Source organism: Branchiostoma lanceolatum, chromosome 2 (assembly GCF_035083965.1).
Source record: "Branchiostoma lanceolatum isolate klBraLanc5 chromosome 2, klBraLanc5.hap2, whole genome shotgun sequence".
Classification (NCBI taxonomy): domain Eukaryota; kingdom Metazoa; phylum Chordata; class Leptocardii; order Amphioxiformes; family Branchiostomatidae; genus Branchiostoma; species Branchiostoma lanceolatum.
In genome coordinates, this window is record NC_089723.1 from 6562105 (window position 1) to 6581303 (window position 19199).

Sequence of the window (19199 nt, forward strand, 5' to 3'; positions counted from 1 at the left end):
TCGCAGCTATGTGGCTGCATATGTGTCTAGTGTTGACTGATTGTTTGTATTACATACCCGGTATGATTGCATACATCTATCAACAGCCAAAAGTAGGCCATGTATGTACTAGCTAAATGAATGATTTGAACCCTCTGTAACACTATATTGATTATTTGCTCCAATTTGTACAGTTATGAATCGTGCACACATTATTCATCGCCAGTTATGGACACGAGTGAAGACCCGAGACGGAGATATGTAAAGATGAACGCAACGTTTAGTTGGAGCTCAAACACAACAATGCAGGCCAAGATGGCGGACAGGTTCCGCGCGAGCACGGGATCCCATTACGTCATAACATTACGTCATAACATTAACATATGTGACGCATTTAACCAATCCACTGTTCTCTTGTTGATAGTAGGATGTGTCTATCTTTTTGGAGAATTTCCTGAATATGCCTCGTTTTCTAGCCTGGGTTACACAGTCTCTTGCTGCCAGGGGCTGATTGGGACCGATGGTCTCAAAAGAGCTGATAGAAGCTTGATTTAGTCAGGATACATCGTTTTCCAGCGCCAGCCTTTATGGTCGCAAACCACAGTATTACGCCTACATGGTTTACATAGTTAAGGGCCAAAGTGAGAAGCTTCGACGCTTTGAAAAAATTTAATAGGGTGTACAAGCAAGGTTCAAGATTTTAACATGTTTGACTCCAGGGTACAATCTATAAAATGTGAGAAAATGAGCTTGTATTATCATAAGATTTGCCGGCTCCTTCTCCTTTTAAAAACACTTTTATTTCACGCCCAGCGGAGGTCATCATACTGCAGCCGACGCACAGCAGATGGGGGTAACAATATTCAGGCGCGAATTTAAGCCGACCGAACAAACATCGTAATCCCGCTCATACATTTTCAAAACTGACGCATTCCTCTACCATTCATCACAGTTTCTGCCTAGATGACGTGCACAGAAGAAAACCACGGCTTTTTCAAGTACATGTAACGCACTACTTTATAGCCGAACTACTATTGGGGACGGGGGTCGCGGAGAAATACTGTGTTCTGCGACCTTATATGGTTTTCACCGTTCCCACAGGCGCCGCCATGCGTTTCGTAGGGGACCGAGCATGTGTGCGTCGATCTTAAATCAACAACTTTTCAATTCGTAATCCTTGGACTTAAATCAACCATCACATAGACACATATTCTTTAAAATCAAATTGTTTGAAATTGTATGAAAAGTATGACTTAAAAGACAACAAGACACAAGAAGCGTAAAAGATTAATTTTTTCGCCGAAAAAATTCGTTGAGCGCGCTGTCAAATCGGTCGGTCGCAGCGAGGTCGCCAACGTGCCGCGGGTCCACTGAGATAGGGGCTTACGAACGAAAAATCATGACACACCGAAAACTTCAGAAGAACTTGCCTGTGCTCCCGAAGCCGTGGAGTTAACCATCTCTGCAGGGACGGCGTGATAGAAAACCAATAACGAGACAATCCATCATCCCACCTATTTCATTTACTACCACACAACCACCTCTGATTACTCTTCTGAAATACTGCAAAGATGCTAGGTCAGCTCGCAGACCTCACAATGAAAGCAAATAAATGGTTTTAGGCCTTGGGAAAACCGTTACGGTTGCAGTTTCCCGACCTTCTTTTGGGAGGGAGGGGGCGACCGCTGGTAAAGCCCCTCTCTCACTGGACCCACAACACGCTGACAAAGCACAACGAATTACATCGACAAAAAACGAATCTTTTTAAGCCTTTTGTGTTTTGTTGTCTTCTTGGTCATACTTGTACGTTTTGAATAATATTTCCATTATAAAGTCAAGGGTAACACAAATCCAGTTTAGGATACGCAGCAACGCCGCCAGCGTGCCGCGGGTCCAGTGAGGGGGGGGGGGGGGGGCTTCAGGGACATGACATTTTCGGTCTGAGATCTAAGCGTTAAAATTCAAGAGAGACTTCCTGTATTTCACAATATCATAACAGAATAAAGATTGAAGATGTGTATAAGAATATGCAGTAAATATTGTCAAAATTTGTATCTGTATGATTTTGATACGATGTTGAAAATACCAATGTTCTGGTACATTTCCCCTAATGCTTTGGTCCCATTTCCAATCCGGGGCCCGGCCGGGCTATTTTCAAAAACGTAAGATAAAAAATGCATAAAAAGAAAATACACATCATATAGCAGGAGTAATTTGTTACGTTTTGTGTCTTTTGTTGTCTTTTCGTTCCCAGAAGCTGCCCGGTCGGGCCCCGGATTGGAAATGGGACCGAAGCATAAGGTAACATACAGCCACTAGTTTTTTTTCTGTGACCGCAATCGTAAACACAACATTTTTTCCTAGGCCTTAAGACATTTTCTTATCCCCATGTGCCCAGAGAAATCACAGGAAAATTCTGTATTTTCGAAAGTTTTACTGTTAACCACTGGAGTGATTAAGTAACACTGTTAACCACGGGTTACATAAGATAGGGACGCATCCTTGGGGACTTTTATACAGCCCATGTCCATAAAGTATTCTTTTTATAGCGAAGGGCAAGTCTAGCCCAATTTTACTAGCGCCAACGGTATACTTTACGTCTGCCTTAAGAAAACTAACCTTTCACTCTGGCAAATTGATGGAGACCTAATAAAGACGGGGCATCGACTTTAATACCAGGAAATCCAGCAGAAATTGAAGAGGATTGCAAGATAATGGAAATGTCAAGCCCCGTAATGCAGCAGGAGGTGTCTGCAAATCTTTGGCATTTCTCCATTTACCCGCATTTGGATGGTATTGGAAACTTTACGTGAGGAGAAAAATATCTGTCAAAGGCAACCCAAGCAATATTAGGGCCCAAAAAATCGGATTTTGAAAGCCAATTTATCTAGTCATTTCTATACATGATTAGTTCAAACGACACTATTACGATGACTAGTGACGTCCATGATGCAAAAATAAGACTTCGTTGTAATGTGAGAACTGAAAATCGTTGCCGGGGGTTTTGTAGGCTCACGAAACTAAGGGGATCATCGTATGGCATGTTTTTGCACGGTTTTAAAATGCTCAAAGTATGAAGTTATTACACAATGTGCTATGCAGTGTTAGCAAATGGCATGACAATAAAGATTTCAGCATTCTTTTTATTTTCATTTTTGGTCACTAATATTGCTTTGGTTGCCTTTAAGGCGTCTCGTAGGCTGGGACGGAGTGATTATTAATATTCTTTGTGCAAACATTTATAGTTATTATGCTACGTCTTTCGTCTGTTGATCACAAAGGACTTATCGGGATAAGTTGGTCTAGAAGCGCCACCAAGAGGAATGATTGTGTAATGCACTATATAGTACATAATCATTCTCCTCTTGTAGCCATATTGGAAAATCGATTATGACAGCAAGTTAGCTGAAAGTTACAGAATTATTTCATTTGCAAACATAAAAACTGGATAGATATATATACTGATGCAGTATTACCCGACATATATCATTTGTTGCCAATGACTACAAGGTCATATGAAAAATATATGTTGTAACTTCTTTGTTTACACGGGATGCACAGCAAAATGTAGACCAATGGATTCTAATCATTTTCTTGTCAATACTAACCTTATGTCGGGGTCTCGTATTTAACAATTAGCAGGGGTTAATTAAAGCCTTATAGCAGTCAATCATAGATGCATACAAATACCATTCCACCGATAATGTCCTGGGTTATGGAAACCGTTACGAAATAAACAGATTATCTTTTAACATGTTTGTATAATATATTTTTCCTCGAGGGTTCTTACATTTCTTTGGCAGTATTCTCAGCACTTCAATAGCTTTTTTCTTGACAAAATGTCAAGATCAAATGTTCGTATCTTTCTTTTTAATGAGTCGGCAACGACAGAAATAATCAAGAAGTGGACTAATTGATTTTTGGGAAGATAATAACTCTTTAATTACTTCATCGATGCTAACGTGTATTTTTCCTTAATGTAAGGAACTATTTGGGCAATCTCTATTGTTTTTCCAATATAGGATATATGACATACATTAGAGAATGTTCAATAACAATGTCTCTTTAATTCTATAAATTTAAAGTACTTATTTATTTGCATGTAACTAGAAACAAACGAAGACATCCCGTTAAGTGTGTCTACTCATTTCTTCACGACATATTCAACTGTGCTGTGAGACAAGCTAATCTCGTCCATTTGTCAATGACGAGAGACGCCATTTTGATCTATTGTGATATTTGGACGTCACCGAAAAACGATTCCACTAACACACATCATGGACGCACGTTTCCAGAAGTCTTCGACAGATCTGAAATGGACACGAACATCAGACATTATTGACATCAAGACTTGTATGATACTATTTCACTAGTCCTCTTATAGACCAATTTTCCCGGGGTCAGCTCGGGGTCATGCATCAAAGTGAGGCTCGGGTTGGTGTGAGCCTATGATAAGCCCTTATTGCAATACAGAATTCTACCTTTTCTATTCGACTTGACAAAGATAACCCTCGAATAACAGTAATTACAATAAATAAATCAACGTCCGACGCAAAATTGCCTCCTATCATCTCACTGAAGAAATTTAAAATTTATAAACATGCAACATCGATGCAAAGAAGCAAAGTTTTTTTTTAAAAATTGTATATTCTACCTCAAACTGTTCCTGAGACGGTCTTCCAATTGGACAAAAGGCACCACATCATTTCAAAACCACCCAACTCAACACCTGTGCTATAGATAGAGGATTGTTTCACAGAACGTTGCCATGACGACGTTCAACACGATGACTGAAGACATCGGAGACAGACTGAAACTTGAGGACTCCGCAAACTGTTGGTAGGAATTTGACCCATCTTGTTTGTCTAGAATATAAAGGAAATGCTTCTGTTAAGCACACGTGTAATACTGCACATTGGTTGATTGATTTGTATATTGATGTATTCATGTATTGCGTATTGATGTATTGATGTAATTGGTGTATTGATTGATTGATTGATTAGAAACAATCAAATCATGAATCTTGCGTTTTGTGTAACCTTTGTACCCAATACTGATTTGTCATTCCTTCTCATGACCAGATACTATTCAACATGTAATGATGGCGTTTATCTATATATTTTGGGACAATATTCGAAGAAATATGTTGTTGTATTGTATAAACCACAAAAATATCATTGTCAGCTCAACTTTACCTGTAAAACCGTTGGTATCTTTATTAGTAGAAGCTCATACTGTACCTTGGGGGGCCTCGTTGGTTGTTCCAGGGTATTTTCTGCCCCGACCTTCCTCTTGTCTGTAGTTTGGGTTCGGCTGGTCGGCTGCAGTGGGCTCTCCAACGGCTGAAACATAAAATTCCATACTATGTCTCAGATCAACTTTGGGATATATATCCGGATATACTTATCGCCATCCATATGAATTCTATGGTACAACTTTTCGTGACCATTTACTATTTACAACCTCTAGCCATCAGAAAATTTGACATACAATAGCAAGCGTAGCATATTTATCGTTATGTAGTAAAGGTAGCCTACTTGTAATTCGGTTTCATTTTTTGTAACACCAGGAAAGGGAAAGATCTTGGGCGGGATTAAAAACTATATATATATAAATATATTATTGTTGTCTTCGGATACAACACAAATTTCATAATGCGTTAACATTTTTAAGAAGATCCTTTCTCAACGAAACATGTATGTGATCGAATCCTACCTTTATAGTAAAGCCAGAAGCCACGATTCCTCCACTGTCCTGACCTAAAATGGACCCAAACTCTGTTGTCCCTACTCAGAAAGGTTTCAGGAACATCCTGGTCACAGTATTTGTATTCGTAAGTCCTGTTGGAATTACCGATTTCTACAAAGTCTGGAGCAAAATCACAACTGTATGTGTAGCTGAGCTGGAAGTCCAAAAAACTGACATCGAGTGTTTGGTCGGGTTGGACTTCCACCATCCATGTACAGTTGAGATACGGAGGGTAACTTGCGGTGGGGTAGCCGGGGCTGTAGATGTAGCCTTCTTGGGATGTCACTTTGACTGTGTTGTTTCCTCCGCATTTACTGTTAGCGTCCACAACTGAAACGTAATAGCGTGACCTCCGTGAATAGTTTCATCAGGTTGGTATGTCACTGAATTAAAATAATCTTTGTACACAACCAAATGATTTATTCCACCGACGTTTTGGTGACCGTTTGTTACCTTCATCGGAGTAATCATTATATTCAGCCACCTTTGGGACCGCATCTACAAGAAGCGACACCTATGCTGCAGTGCAATGTGAACAAGTCAGAATTGCATTGAGGAAGGCGACAGGCGGTCACCGAAACGTCGGTGGAATAAAACACTTGGTTCTGTACAAAGATTTCTTTTTTTAAATCCAGTAACAGTGTGATGTTTGTGACAATTATTATAAGACACTTGAAATTGTTGGAAATTGTCAACTTTATACTTTCGTTGTATGTTTACATGTAAAGAATTTCGTACAAATTGTGCCTTATTGTGGTCAAAAGTGATATCCTGCCAAGTATCACCATTGCACCACCATCTACACATGATAAATTACCAAATGAGGCTTATCCGTGTTACAAGGTGCATAACCGCACGAAATTGTGGTCAAAGCAGCTAATATCGCAACGCATCTTAGGCACAGATAGTGCCATATTATCAAGCAATTCAACTAACCTTCATATGTCAAAGAAAATCCACCGTGTATTTTGTTATTCTGAGTTCTCCTGATGAATTTTATACAGGCTGTTTTGTGAGGTATGTAGATCACAAGTTCCCCTTCAAGCATGCCTATCAAGCTCTTCTGCCGTTGACTCTCTTGACATGACCCGTCACGGAAAACCTGAATCTCGTCGTAAATCGTCGACCCGACGTCGTTGGTCTCATCGTTGAGATCGTAGCCGGAGAAGGTAAGCTTGATGCCGTGGCCATACGGGAGGTTGATGATCCACTTACACTCCTGGTCGGTTTCACGGAGGGCCGGGGGGTACGGATTGGGGAAGCCGGGAGATCGGATGGAACCCCGGTACGCACTCATGGTCCTACCGCATGCTGTTAGATATATAACAAAAATTGTATTAATAGTAATAATAACCTTTTTTGTACATTCATGCCCTATCACGGGCTAAGTACAGGCATATAGGTACAGAATACATGGTAATGTTCATATAAAGACACACAGGGTTTCTATTACTTATCTAATATAACGGTTAAACTACACTAATCCATATGTTCGGCTTCTTCTCGTCTCTTTGTGATGTTAGAAATATAAGTTGAGATGAACTTGTTTAATATTGTATGGTTGTAAATACATGGCCCAAGACTAATTGCAACTACATGTAACATGGATATGATTATGATGAATACAATGATATGAAGAACTAGTTCCTGCATTACAAAATTGTATACTACATTCTAAAATATACATCGAGTTAGTGGCGTTAAGTCGAATTTACCCACTTTTTCTATAAAATGTGAGTTTCTTGATTTTGATAGTTTTTCCGTGGTTAAGAATATTATGCATCAGAGAATGAAAAAATAGAAATGTATTTTGGACTCGGTTCAAAATTATTGATTTCCTGCATAATAAAAATGAACATTAGAGATGAAATCACTAGAAAAATATAGATGCTGTTAGATATGAATATATACAATCTTTATAATGTGTTGATGAAGGTTAGACATCCAGGTAATAAGATACGCCAAAAACAGTTACTCATGGCAAGCAACTGGATATATTTTTGAAACAGCCAGAAGTTTCAGACAGCATCCGCTATCTTTCAAATAATGCTGTCTGAAACGTCTGACTGTTTCAAAATGTTATACAGTGGCTTGAGTAACTGTTGTTGGTGAATCTTTATAATAACACGCCAAATGTACAATGACTTCCGCCGTAAGGTCTTTCACAACTATACATACATACAAACAAACAAACAAGTGAACAAACAAGTGAATACGTATGGATTAACCTACATACAACTATATCGATAAATCAACATATTGAGTTCAAGATGTCGTACACTACTATGTTAATGTAAATAATAATTTTGTTAGTCTAGAGAACAACAGTTGTAATGTTTGTGTGCTTGTGTATCGTAAGTCGCCAAGGAAAAATATTCAAAATGCCCTCTGGTAGTCAGCACAACATCCAAACATGATTATACCCAGTTTGTGATTATTAGTATTGAAACTAAAGATATTTTACAAGTACGCGTTGAAGCATATTGTCCACTGGGTTAATTGCTTACACAAGAAGGTAGAACTTCAGGCATTTTCTTCTTGCATACATACATATATATTTGTATATAAATATGTAAGGGTCGACTGAACTGTGCTAGTAAAAACATAAATCGTCTGTAAGGGATGTGCACTTTTGGCACATTAAATTTGTCACCCATTCGAACGGAGCAAAGCAACCCATTTACAAAGGAAGTGCATTAACTCATGAACTCTTCTGCATTAATCGCTGGCATTGTCTTACAATTCATGTCACAATTGATGTCTATGGTAAGGAATAGGTATTTTCTGGTACATCCTATAATGCTTTGGTCACGATTCCCAACCGGTACCCGGCCGGGCTGCTTGCGGGAACAAAAAGCATGATATAGAAGACAACAAAACAATACAAAACAAGCACACAAGATAGAAATAAAGATTTATAAGCATACTATATGTATATATAATTATATTGATATACAATATTATTTTTCGTTCCCGAAAGCAGCCCAACAGGGACCCGGGTTGGGCATTGTGACCTTAGCATAAGCAGGAGATTCCATGATGTTAACAATAGATTAACAACTCTATACACTGTTTTAATACCTAGACTTTTATTATTTAGCGTTAGAATGTAGCATTTTAGAGTTCCGTGCTCTATATTCTATATTCTTTAGACCACATGGCATTTAGCCCATATGGGCATGAACATGAAATAAATATTGTTATGTTTTTTGTTTTTGTTTTTTTAATTCGCATATGTTCTCAGAGTATTAGGCAGGAAGCTTAATTAAGCTTATTTGAAGCCTTCTACTCAAAACATTCAGAAAGAGACATAATAACATACATAAGTACAGAATGGATAAAAGGAAAATGACAATAGACAATACAAGTTGGTATCTATCAATAAATGAATCTGCCTGTACAATGGATGTAAGTATGAACTATATCGAGTATATTACAGTTTTGTAAGTATGAGAGTGACGTAGAACCGCGTAACAGAAGAGAGCACAATGAACTGTCGTTAAGTAGTTGAAGGTCAGTTATGTTGGAAAGGGATGATAACATAGTACTTCCTTGGGTAGTATAAAGTTTACAGCGTAGGAGGTAATGTTCGGTTGTTTCACAATAATGACCACATTTACATGTAGGACAATCTATACGATGGTGTAGAAATAGGTGGTGGTTTAACTGACTGAAATTTAAACGAAGCCTTGTGAGATGAACTGCAGAATGTCTTTGGCCGTGAGAGAAGTGAGGGTGTTTAATCGGTCTGTTAAAATGTGAGTCCAGTTCCTTTTTATAGATGTTGATCGTAAGCGATGCTTGGACATTTGAGGGCAGTTCATTCCACAAGTGAGTAGTTGAGGGTAAGAAAGATTTTTTTACACTTTTCAGTTTTACAAACAATGGAAGTAAAATTCTATTGTTATTAATATTATATATCTACACAAGACGGCAATCGCTGAGATACCGTACAGCGAACACAATTTGATAATTTTAGAATTGGAATATCATTAAAGATGTAAAAATATCATATTTAAAAGACAACAAAACACAGAAAACGTAAATTAGTTCTTTATCAGTGAAATACGTTGAGCACTCAGTCAAATCAGTGGTCAGAGCCTCTAATGGAAAGAGGTCCGGTTTTAAGGAACAGACTTGATAAGCATTTAATATTCATCGGCCGACTCATTACATTAGTCAATCTATTCGTCGCAGACAGATTTTAGGAATGTATTAAATCAACAGATTTTTTTTTCTAAGGTAATGTTTACCAAAGGACTTGTTACCGCCGTTTTTCGTGGAAACAGTACCATTAAGACAAGAGCTACATCCTTGGATGTTGCCATTGAACACCAAAGAGACTTGTTACGGTGCACAAGGACATAACTAGTAAATAAAGGGCATTCAGAAAAATGGGTCTCTATATATGATAGTTTCTACCAGACTAACTACGCCATCTATAGGGAGAATGTATGCCAGGAAAGTTTGGCAACCAAAAGAAATTTCATTTGCAAGTGCAGGGGAAATATATACCTTACCGTGGACTGACTCTACTGGCCAATTATTCATTTTATTGCCGATTTCTACGATCCATACCCCCGTAAGAAAGCCTGGTGGAGGCTATCTATATGACACCACGCTTGAGGAATTTCCTAATTACATCAATTTTGACAGTATAGATCACGTCTTTTAGTTGAAAAATGTGTGATAGGGATTCCTAAAAGAATAACAAAACATTTGATACGAATTCATACCTTTCGATGGTCTGGACCGGCTGCATCTTGCAAGGCCTTCAGCTGGAGAAAAGTACAACAAATGCAAACAATTAATATATTGTTCCACGATTAAGATATACAGTATATTGATTCTCGTTCAAACTAAAAGAAAAATGCCCTTGCAGTTCCAGAGCAAGCTGCAAGAGAGTCCAAATCTATACCACTTCTTCTATTACAAGCTATCTGCCACCAAAAGCATAGCATAGCACGTCCAGGTCAAAATATACAAAAAACGGATGTTCTACTGCAGTACCACGTTTACATGCCAGGCGGGCCAAAATCGTCCTTGACCTTTGTCTTCCCAACACCTACCCACATACCAAATATCATCATAATCCATCCAGAGGTTCTTGAGTTATGCTGACTACAACAATCCGGAAACACAAACACACAAACGGACACACAGACGCACACACAGACACACAGACACAGACACACCCAAAACAATATCTCCACTTTATATGGAGATAATGATATCTCCATTTTTCATGGAGATAATAACAACTATGAATAAACGCACAATTACAAACGTGTGCATTTTACATTTTGGATGGCGGTGTTTCACATTTTAAACAATGCCACCTGGAGATTGGACTCTACATTGCAAATTTATCACTATTGATATCATATTGCAATGATGTTCTGTTATATATATTTTTCACACCAAATATTGCTACACCATACCACTACAGAGATTGGGGTATTGATTTGATTTGATTTGATTTATTTGCACAAATTCAAATCAGTTTGTAGTACATAATTGAAAAGATTCGAATAGAACAAAAAAATACACGTGCTGGGGGAAGTTAAAAAGCCATGATGGCTTATGCAAGGTATTCCCCCATCTAGATTAACAAAAAAATAACATAAATCTGACAATTCATAACATAATTAATGCTGACAAAATAGTAATTGGTTGCATATAGAAAGTATATATCAAATCATAGCATATTAACTCGATACTGAAATAATAGAGATTAACACAGAGTCCATCGCAGTTAACAAAAACATAAGCAAAGAATAACATAAATCTAAAAATTCATAACATAATCATAGTAATAAGTGATAACAATATCACAACAAATCAGACGATAATAATAGCAACAAAATTATGACAAAAATAATAATTGATTTCATATAAAAATAATTTATCAAATCATAGCATATTAACTCAATACTGAAATAATACAGATTAACACAAAGTCCATGAATTAAGTATTATATCAAATCGACCTGAAAAAAGAAAATATTGCTACTTTGTGCTTTTTGTGCATTGCCACAAATGGATATCTTGGGTGAAGGCCGTGTCAAAATATATGCCTTGGGCAACTTTTAGCTTCCCTGCTTTTTAGCATGTTGGCATTGCCGTGAATACCAAAACACCTTTCAAAATCAAAGCCTAAAAAGACCTAAGTCAAAGTACCGATGACTATCTCGTTAAAACTGAACGAAGTTTTTATAATTAGTCTAGTGAGGGCTTCTGATTGGGAAAATATTTGTAGCAAGAAAAACATAGTCATAATATAAAGATGCGAACAGCAAATACACTATATCGTCTACATTGTAGATGGAAAATTTGATTTGAAACTTAATGTAACCAAGGGTTTTAACTCTGCTGTATTTTTGTGGTCCCTTGGCGAACGTTGAGACTATCGGCATGTGTGTAAAACCGATCTCCAGTATCTCGTTGCCAGTAACACTGCCATCATGTCATTCATTTTACAGCCGGGATGCCATCCATCCACCGCTAACGACAGAGTTCATTCATATCAAGGCCATTTGTTAACGTTTTACCGTGATTTGGGGCCACATGGCGGTGGGTTGTGGCGAAATTGGATTGCCTGCTCTAGCTGTAATTAAGACTTTAATATCCAGTGATTAGGTCCAAACGGGGGAATTACATCGGGGGAGATTGAATGATCCGTCTGAGTAAGTGTGAGTTTTGGACTGATGAGGACGAATCCGTAGGGAAAGCTCTAAACACGTTCCATTCACCCGTCCTGTCAGCATTTATTTCTGTCCGATTCAAAACGTTTTATCAATTTGACATCACTGAATGGTCAATTCTTTGGGTTTGGCTTTGACGTTGACAGAGGTTTGTCCCGAAACGCACCCTGTAGTAAGGCAACATTTCAGTCAGATGCATTTTACGCTGCAAATATATGATATAGCATATTGAAATCTCCCTGAAATTGCAGATGTACCTCCACTGAACTTAGCACTTAACTGCTTTTGGTAGTTTTGAGTTATGGTGATGGTATTGGAACTAGAAATCGTTATTACTCATTGCGCCTGCAATAGTCTAGAAAATTCTTCATTGGCAGAACCGATTTTGTCTGAAGGAATATTCGACCAGAAAACCTTTTAGTTTGTAAGAGCGGCGCATAAATATCAGTTAGATACTCCGTCAAACGTTCAACAGCAATTTGAAGATAAGAAACGTTAAAGGTTTCGAGTAATAAGTTTCAGATCACGTTTGTGCCAAAGACATACTAATTCTACAAGCCATGAAAGAGTAAAAATATCGTAACAAACACGAAACCTGAGTGTGACACCGCGACCCGGTTGTATAACGGCTACCAGTGGAGAATATCCGTTACATTTTGTGGCTTACCAAACTCTAAATGCAATACGACTTAATCGCATTGGAATAAGATATGTCACTTGTTCCCCATAAACTAGATGAGGCTGCGAATGATACGCAAAGGGGTGACCAGTGCATTGGCATATAAACATCATAACTAGCTGTTTGGGTGGATTTACACAAATTCCATGAAGGGCACGTCTTTTTTAAGACCAAGTCCTTGGAATAACCCACATGAGACGCACACCCTCCCCCAACGTGCTTACTTGAGAAACTATCAACTAACTTCACCAAATATCCCCGGCAGGAAATCCCATTTCTATCCCCGGGAGGAGGTTTAAAAAGTTAACCGTATTCCACGCACAGACTAACCGGTGTCAGCTAATTCGCCTGGGCGTTTGCGGCGCCGAACTTCTCGCTAACGACTCGTTCCCAAATGTTATGTACAGTCCCAATTGTACTCTGTAGATTAACTCTCTTGCCTCTTTAACAGCGTTGTACCGAGACTGGGAAGGGAATACATGCACTTCAGGCCACAGTAGGCCTATACCGCACACGGACTTTAAGGGGATCTACATCCCCTATTACTACTGGAGATAATTAGGGCTGCCCCAATCACTTTTATGGATTCGTAACGCCAGCGGTACAGATATTTGCACATTTTTGCCCTTTGGGTTAACCCCTTCATTTCGCCCAGGTCTGTATTTTTTATCTCCGTGAAAAATGGAGGTATAGTTTTGAACGTTTGTGTGTGTTTGTGTGTGTGTGTGTGTGTGTGTGCGTGTGTGTGTGTGTGTGTGTGTGTGTGTGTGTGTGTGTGTGTGTGTGTGTGTGTGTGTGTGTGTGTGTGTGTGTGCGTGTTTATGTGTGTTTTCGGATGTTTAGTAGTCAGCATAACTCAAGAACGTCAGAATGGATTGTAATGATATTTAGTATGTGGGTAGGTGTTGGGAAAACAAAGGTCAAGGTCGATTTTGGGCCCACTAGTAAGTGACCTTGGTACTACAGCAGAACTTTTTTTTTTTTACCTGAACGTGCTATGGACTTTATTTTCGGGTGGCAGATAGCTTGTTAACATTTTGTTCCCACACTTTGTATAATGTTGATGATTAGGGCTATAGGAAGGTCAACATAAGATCTGCTTAATGGCATATAGTTTTACCTTAAATTATAGCCATACAAACCCACATGGCTATACTTCCATTACTTTGAAGAAATATTACCCCTTGCTTGTAATTCCGACACGATTGGATCTGAAACCAGTGGAAGTTTTGTTGCTGCGCTATTTTTACATTGTCACACGCTTTCTTTTGATAGTTCACTGAGTTGATCAGTATATACCCATTGTGGGGTACAGTGTTTCGGTCACAGCCGAGAGGTCCAGGGTTAGATATCACCGATACGCACCGATATTTTGCCCTTAGGAAAGGCACTTTATACGACTTTCCCCATTTCACTCAGGTGTAAATGAGTACCTAGCTTCGGTTAGGAACGTTCCTTGGATACGACGTTAAATGGGGGTCCATTGTTTGAGGAGAGCTACACATCGGGCACGTTAAAAAAAAACCACCGCACTCATCAAAAAGAGTAGGGTTCCATGCCGGTGTGCGTGTTTAAAAACCTACAGCCCTATGGCCGCACTTGGGGCAATTGTTGTATTGAGGTCACCTGCGCGCCGAATGGCAGTCCCTACAGATCCTTGCAATTCAGCCCCACCAATTGTGCGCTCCTCGCAATTCAGCCCCTGGTTGCGAAGTAGAGTATTCGGCCTACCTAATAATAATGATATAATTCGACACTGCCAATGAAAAGGGGTGGTAGGAAGGGGTTAACACAGAATCCAGAAATGTAAGGAAATCTGTGCCGGTGGTCTTAAAAAAAAGGTGATTGAGGCAGCCCTAATTATCTTCAGTACTAGCCATCTCTTGGGATGTGGATTTCCTCGAAAACTGTGAATATAAGCCTGCTGTGGCCAGCAATGGTCCTTTCCCTGCCTAATGAAAAGTACCAATTTCCCTTCAAATCAGTCCGACTAAGCTCTTAAAGCCCCCCTCTCACCGGACCCGCGGCACGCTGGCGGCGTCGCTGCGGCCGATCGAATTGACAAATCACTCCACGAATTTCATCGACAAGAATAACGAATATTTTTAAGCTTTGTGTGTTTTGTTGTCTTTTTGGTCATACATGTACGTTTTGAATGATATTCCCAGTGCGTTTTGAATGATATTCCCATTATAAAGTCAAGGGTAACACAAATCCAGATTAGGACGCAGCGACGCCACCAGCGTGCCGCGGGTCCAGTGATGGGGGGGGGGGCTTAAGCTGTAGCTGTGCATCCATTTCAGACACCAGCAGATGATTCATGACCACATCAAACACCATTGAGTGATTGATAGTCTGAAATCTGGTCATGGCGGCTGCCGGAAGGCTCCTATCATACATGGCTGCTGCAGTTGGAACGTCGGAGTGAGCTAACAGCGTCACATTAAGGTTTGAATCGACCGTTTCTTTTGAAATACAAAGTGTTCTTTGCACAAAATGGAGGATGTGAAATGGAAAGAGACAGCTTTTTTGCACGGTAACCACCTATCTAGCGTCAGATAACAATCTATATTTTGTTATCATGGAAGCTCATCTGTGTTGGTAGTATTCATAGCACAATGCTAAACTTTCTTCCAACACTATACCTTAGTGTTGGAAGAAAGTTTAGCATTGTATAACAATCTATTTTGTCATCATACAGTGTTGAAAGACACTAGTAGTCATATACGCTACACAAAAGTTACTCAAGCAACTGGATGAGTTTTTAACTATAACCTAAGGCAACTTGATAATTTATCTAGTTTTCAGAACTTACCCAGAAGTGCTGCGGCATGACTGTCCCCCACCTTAGATAACTTTTGCATTGAGTATCACGTAACTTGGATGTCTAACCTTCCATAGCCATTTACTATGAAGTATACTGGTATGTAGTGTATACGGTATGTAAAAATATATGCCATTGAGCAGACCATGTGTTGGCTACTACAAGTGTACGACCTTGTATATCCTAGTCAAAACCGCAAACCGGGCATCAGGACTAAAACCTCATTTGATTAAGCAGAACAAACAGACACAGAAACTCTTTCATTTCAAAAACAATTTAATACATTCAATTACCGCAAAACGCTTGAACCTATATGTTGCTATGAAATCTTTATTGACACGACAAAAGTACAGCGACTTTCGTAATACATGCAAACAACAAACAATGATATATAAGATGATTAACCTATTAGTAAGTACAAGTATATGAGTACTTCAACATGTCGAGCTACTAGTTCTAAGATCTAAACATTCTTTGATATATTTACCCATTTGTACACAGTAAGGGTTGTCTCCTTCTAGAATGTATTTGAATTTATGTTAAGTTATGTTGTCATGTTGACTTTAAATATGTTGTGTAAATTTGTATTGTTATTTTAACTATGATGGTGTTTTAGTCATGATAAACTGTGACTCAGCGCAATTCAGTCTCCTTGAGAAACTGCTAAGCTGATTTTATAACAAAGCTTCAAACTTCAAAAAAATGTAGACCGCTATAGTCATAGATTTTCTGTACCAGCTGTTGCGTTAACATCGTAACATGATGTGGTGTTGAGATCTAAAAGCCGGAGCGACATTTTGGGGGCTGCAAGCCCTTTTCTCTACGCTACAACTGATCCTGACGGCTTATTCTCTCTGCTGCCTTCACTTAAAAGTTGGCAAAATTTACATCTGGCCTTTGCGCAAAGTGGTAAGACCGTGCTTTGATCCGGACACAGCTCAACTACTTCAAACGAGGAAGATCTCCGATAATTCTGCCAGCGGGGTCAACACCTCTCCTGCCGCCTACGGTACAGATCGGTACCGTTCATTCTGCGCCCAGGTCATGAAAATTCAAACTTCCCACCTTACGTGAAAGCACTGCTTGTCAAGGAAGGAAGGAAGGAAGGAAGGAAGGAAGGAAGGAAGGAAGGAAGGAAGGAAGGAAGGAAGGAAGGAAGGAAGGAAGGAAGGAAGGAAGGAAGGAAGGAAGGAAGGAAGGAAGGAAGGAAGGAAGGAAGGAAGGAAGGAAGGAAGGAAGGAAGGAAGGAAGGAAGGAAGAGAGGAAGAGAGGAAGAGAGGAAGAGAGGAAGAGAGGAAGAGAGGAAGAGAGGAAGAGAGGAAGAGAGGAAGGAATTCGTTCATCATCTATGAAATTCGTTGAGCGCTCTGTTATAACTTCAAGGTCGCAGAGAGAGCGCGGCGAGAGCGCCGTCCTAGTGGAATGGGGGTATAAGAAACTTAACAGAAGCATGAAGCCAGAAAAGGCATATGCATTTTGCCAGAATTCATATACGTTTCCAAGGAACTTTGAGTTCGACCTGATATGTCTGCCACTAACGATACGGTTACCCATTTTGCAGAAATTGGGTCAGTCGAAGTATATTTCCTTCGGGGGTCCGATACCGAAACGATGTTTAATTTAACTCCATCAAACCGTCTTGATTGGTCCACTTTAGGCATTAGCTGGCAATCTTATTGGCAGACAATATAATGGGTGACCACCCAAAATCCATACAGTGAGCTTTTTGTCTTCACGCGTATTGTATGCACCATAGACTAATCAATATACTCGCCAAATCAGCATGGATCTGTGTAGCAATATGTTGGTTAGAAAGCCATTTACAAAGAAACTTCATTATATCTGTACCCATACAAAGTTAATAGATGACGAAGATGCTATAACTAAGATATGGATCTAATGATGAAGTACACGCGCATTGAACTGTCATCTAATGCGCATATTTCAGATGACATAAAATACACCACGCTGTCGCCAAAGCCCATACAGTTCGAAAGAGAACCTATATCAAAGACACAAACTTATTGCAAAGTATCCATCAATGTCTGGGGTACCCGATAAGGCAATATCGTGCAAGCGGTCCATGATGGCTAGGTCATCTCATCTCAAGGATTATGTTGTCTAAGAAGCTCTCAACTGATTTACGTTTTCCTTGGAGATCTATTACCCCCACACCATCTGCCAGGAATTGATTCTCTAATGACCTATAGGTTGACTTGGCTCTAGATGTGAGGCATGTCTTGGTACCGACAACACAACTGTTTCCCTCTTTCCTCTAGAGGCTATGACCGCTAAGTCAAAGATTTCAACAAATTCCATAGATAAAGAATAAATGTTTACTGGTAGCGGAGCTTTGGGAAAAGTTTAGATTGACTTTATTTCAGATTGATTTGGTGTTGTAATTTCTCATAGTCATAAGCTGCCCTTTGAGAACTGCATAGACTATAATATAAAACCAACTATCACGAAAACCATACAGATCTAAAGCGGCTGAAAGGTCATATACGTCAATACTGAGTACATAAATGGAATCTGTCCAAACACAACAAAGAGTGTACTCACCCAAACAGAAGTAGATGACCACACAGATGACCAGGTCTCTCATAGCCATCATGATCTTCGATATCAGCACTCACATGTACCTGCAGTAAAACATAGAAAGGGTATGACATTACAGAAACGTACGGAAGACTGCCAACGTCCATCATTCCAAAATTTCCTAATAATGTTTTACTGCATCATGATATTTATTAAAGGCATTTGTTTTATCCACGGTAATAATTATTTTTCTTGTCCAAAAACACAGCTCCACATCGCAACAAACAATCTATCACTCCGGGAAGGAGGGTAACCTCCTGAAGGAGTATTAGGAATGATGTTGTTTGCACGTTCGCAGCTAGAACTCACGCTCTCGTTGTTGCATTGGTGTGTAACTTGACATATCATCTGCTAGGTTGCCCTTGATGATGCACGTTACCTTTTTTCACACTGTAGCTGCTTTTACAGTTAATGTAATATCCTTAATGCACCCCTATCTTGCTTGCTGAATTATATTTGCAGCACATGCCTACTAACATTCACCTACGCACAATCATAAGCTCGCGTAGGCGTAAAATCCTCTGGTTTGGATTTAATGGACCAATTTTTGCCTCCAGTCACCCAGTTCGTGTTTCATCTAGCTTTTGGCCAACACCACCCTGTTAAGCGTGTTTAGACCAACCTACGCCTCCGGATTTTCCATGTATTTGTGTGCTGGTATTAATTT

The 19199-nt window shown here is 39.4% G+C and overlaps 1 protein-coding gene and 1 long non-coding RNA gene across 2 annotated transcripts in view; both read right to left on the reverse strand.

Moving 5' to 3' along the window:
• Nucleotides 1-3376: 3376 nt before the first annotated feature.
• LOC136426699 (procollagen C-endopeptidase enhancer 1-like) lies at nt 3377-7029 on the reverse strand. Its single transcript, XM_066415453.1, has 5 exons — nt 6664-7029; nt 5695-6057; nt 5220-5321; nt 4634-4844; nt 3377-4289 (listed from the first exon to the last, which is right to left on the reverse strand). The coding sequence occupies exons 1-4, from the start codon at nt 7022-7024 to the stop codon at nt 4714-4716; spliced, it is 957 nt and encodes a 318-aa protein (XP_066271550.1). The 5' UTR covers nt 7025-7029; the 3' UTR covers nt 3377-4289; nt 4634-4713.
• Nucleotides 7030-10463: 3434 nt separating this feature from the next.
• LOC136426700 (uncharacterized) overlaps nt 10464-19199 on the reverse strand; it is a 37062-nt gene continuing 28326 nt past the window's right edge. The window contains exons 2-3 of the long non-coding RNA XR_010754324.1: nt 18497-18576; nt 10464-10505 (exon numbers count right to left, since the gene is read on the reverse strand). This is a non-coding gene — a long non-coding RNA (uncharacterized lncRNA). The remainder of the gene's footprint in view (nt 10506-18496; nt 18577-19199) is intronic.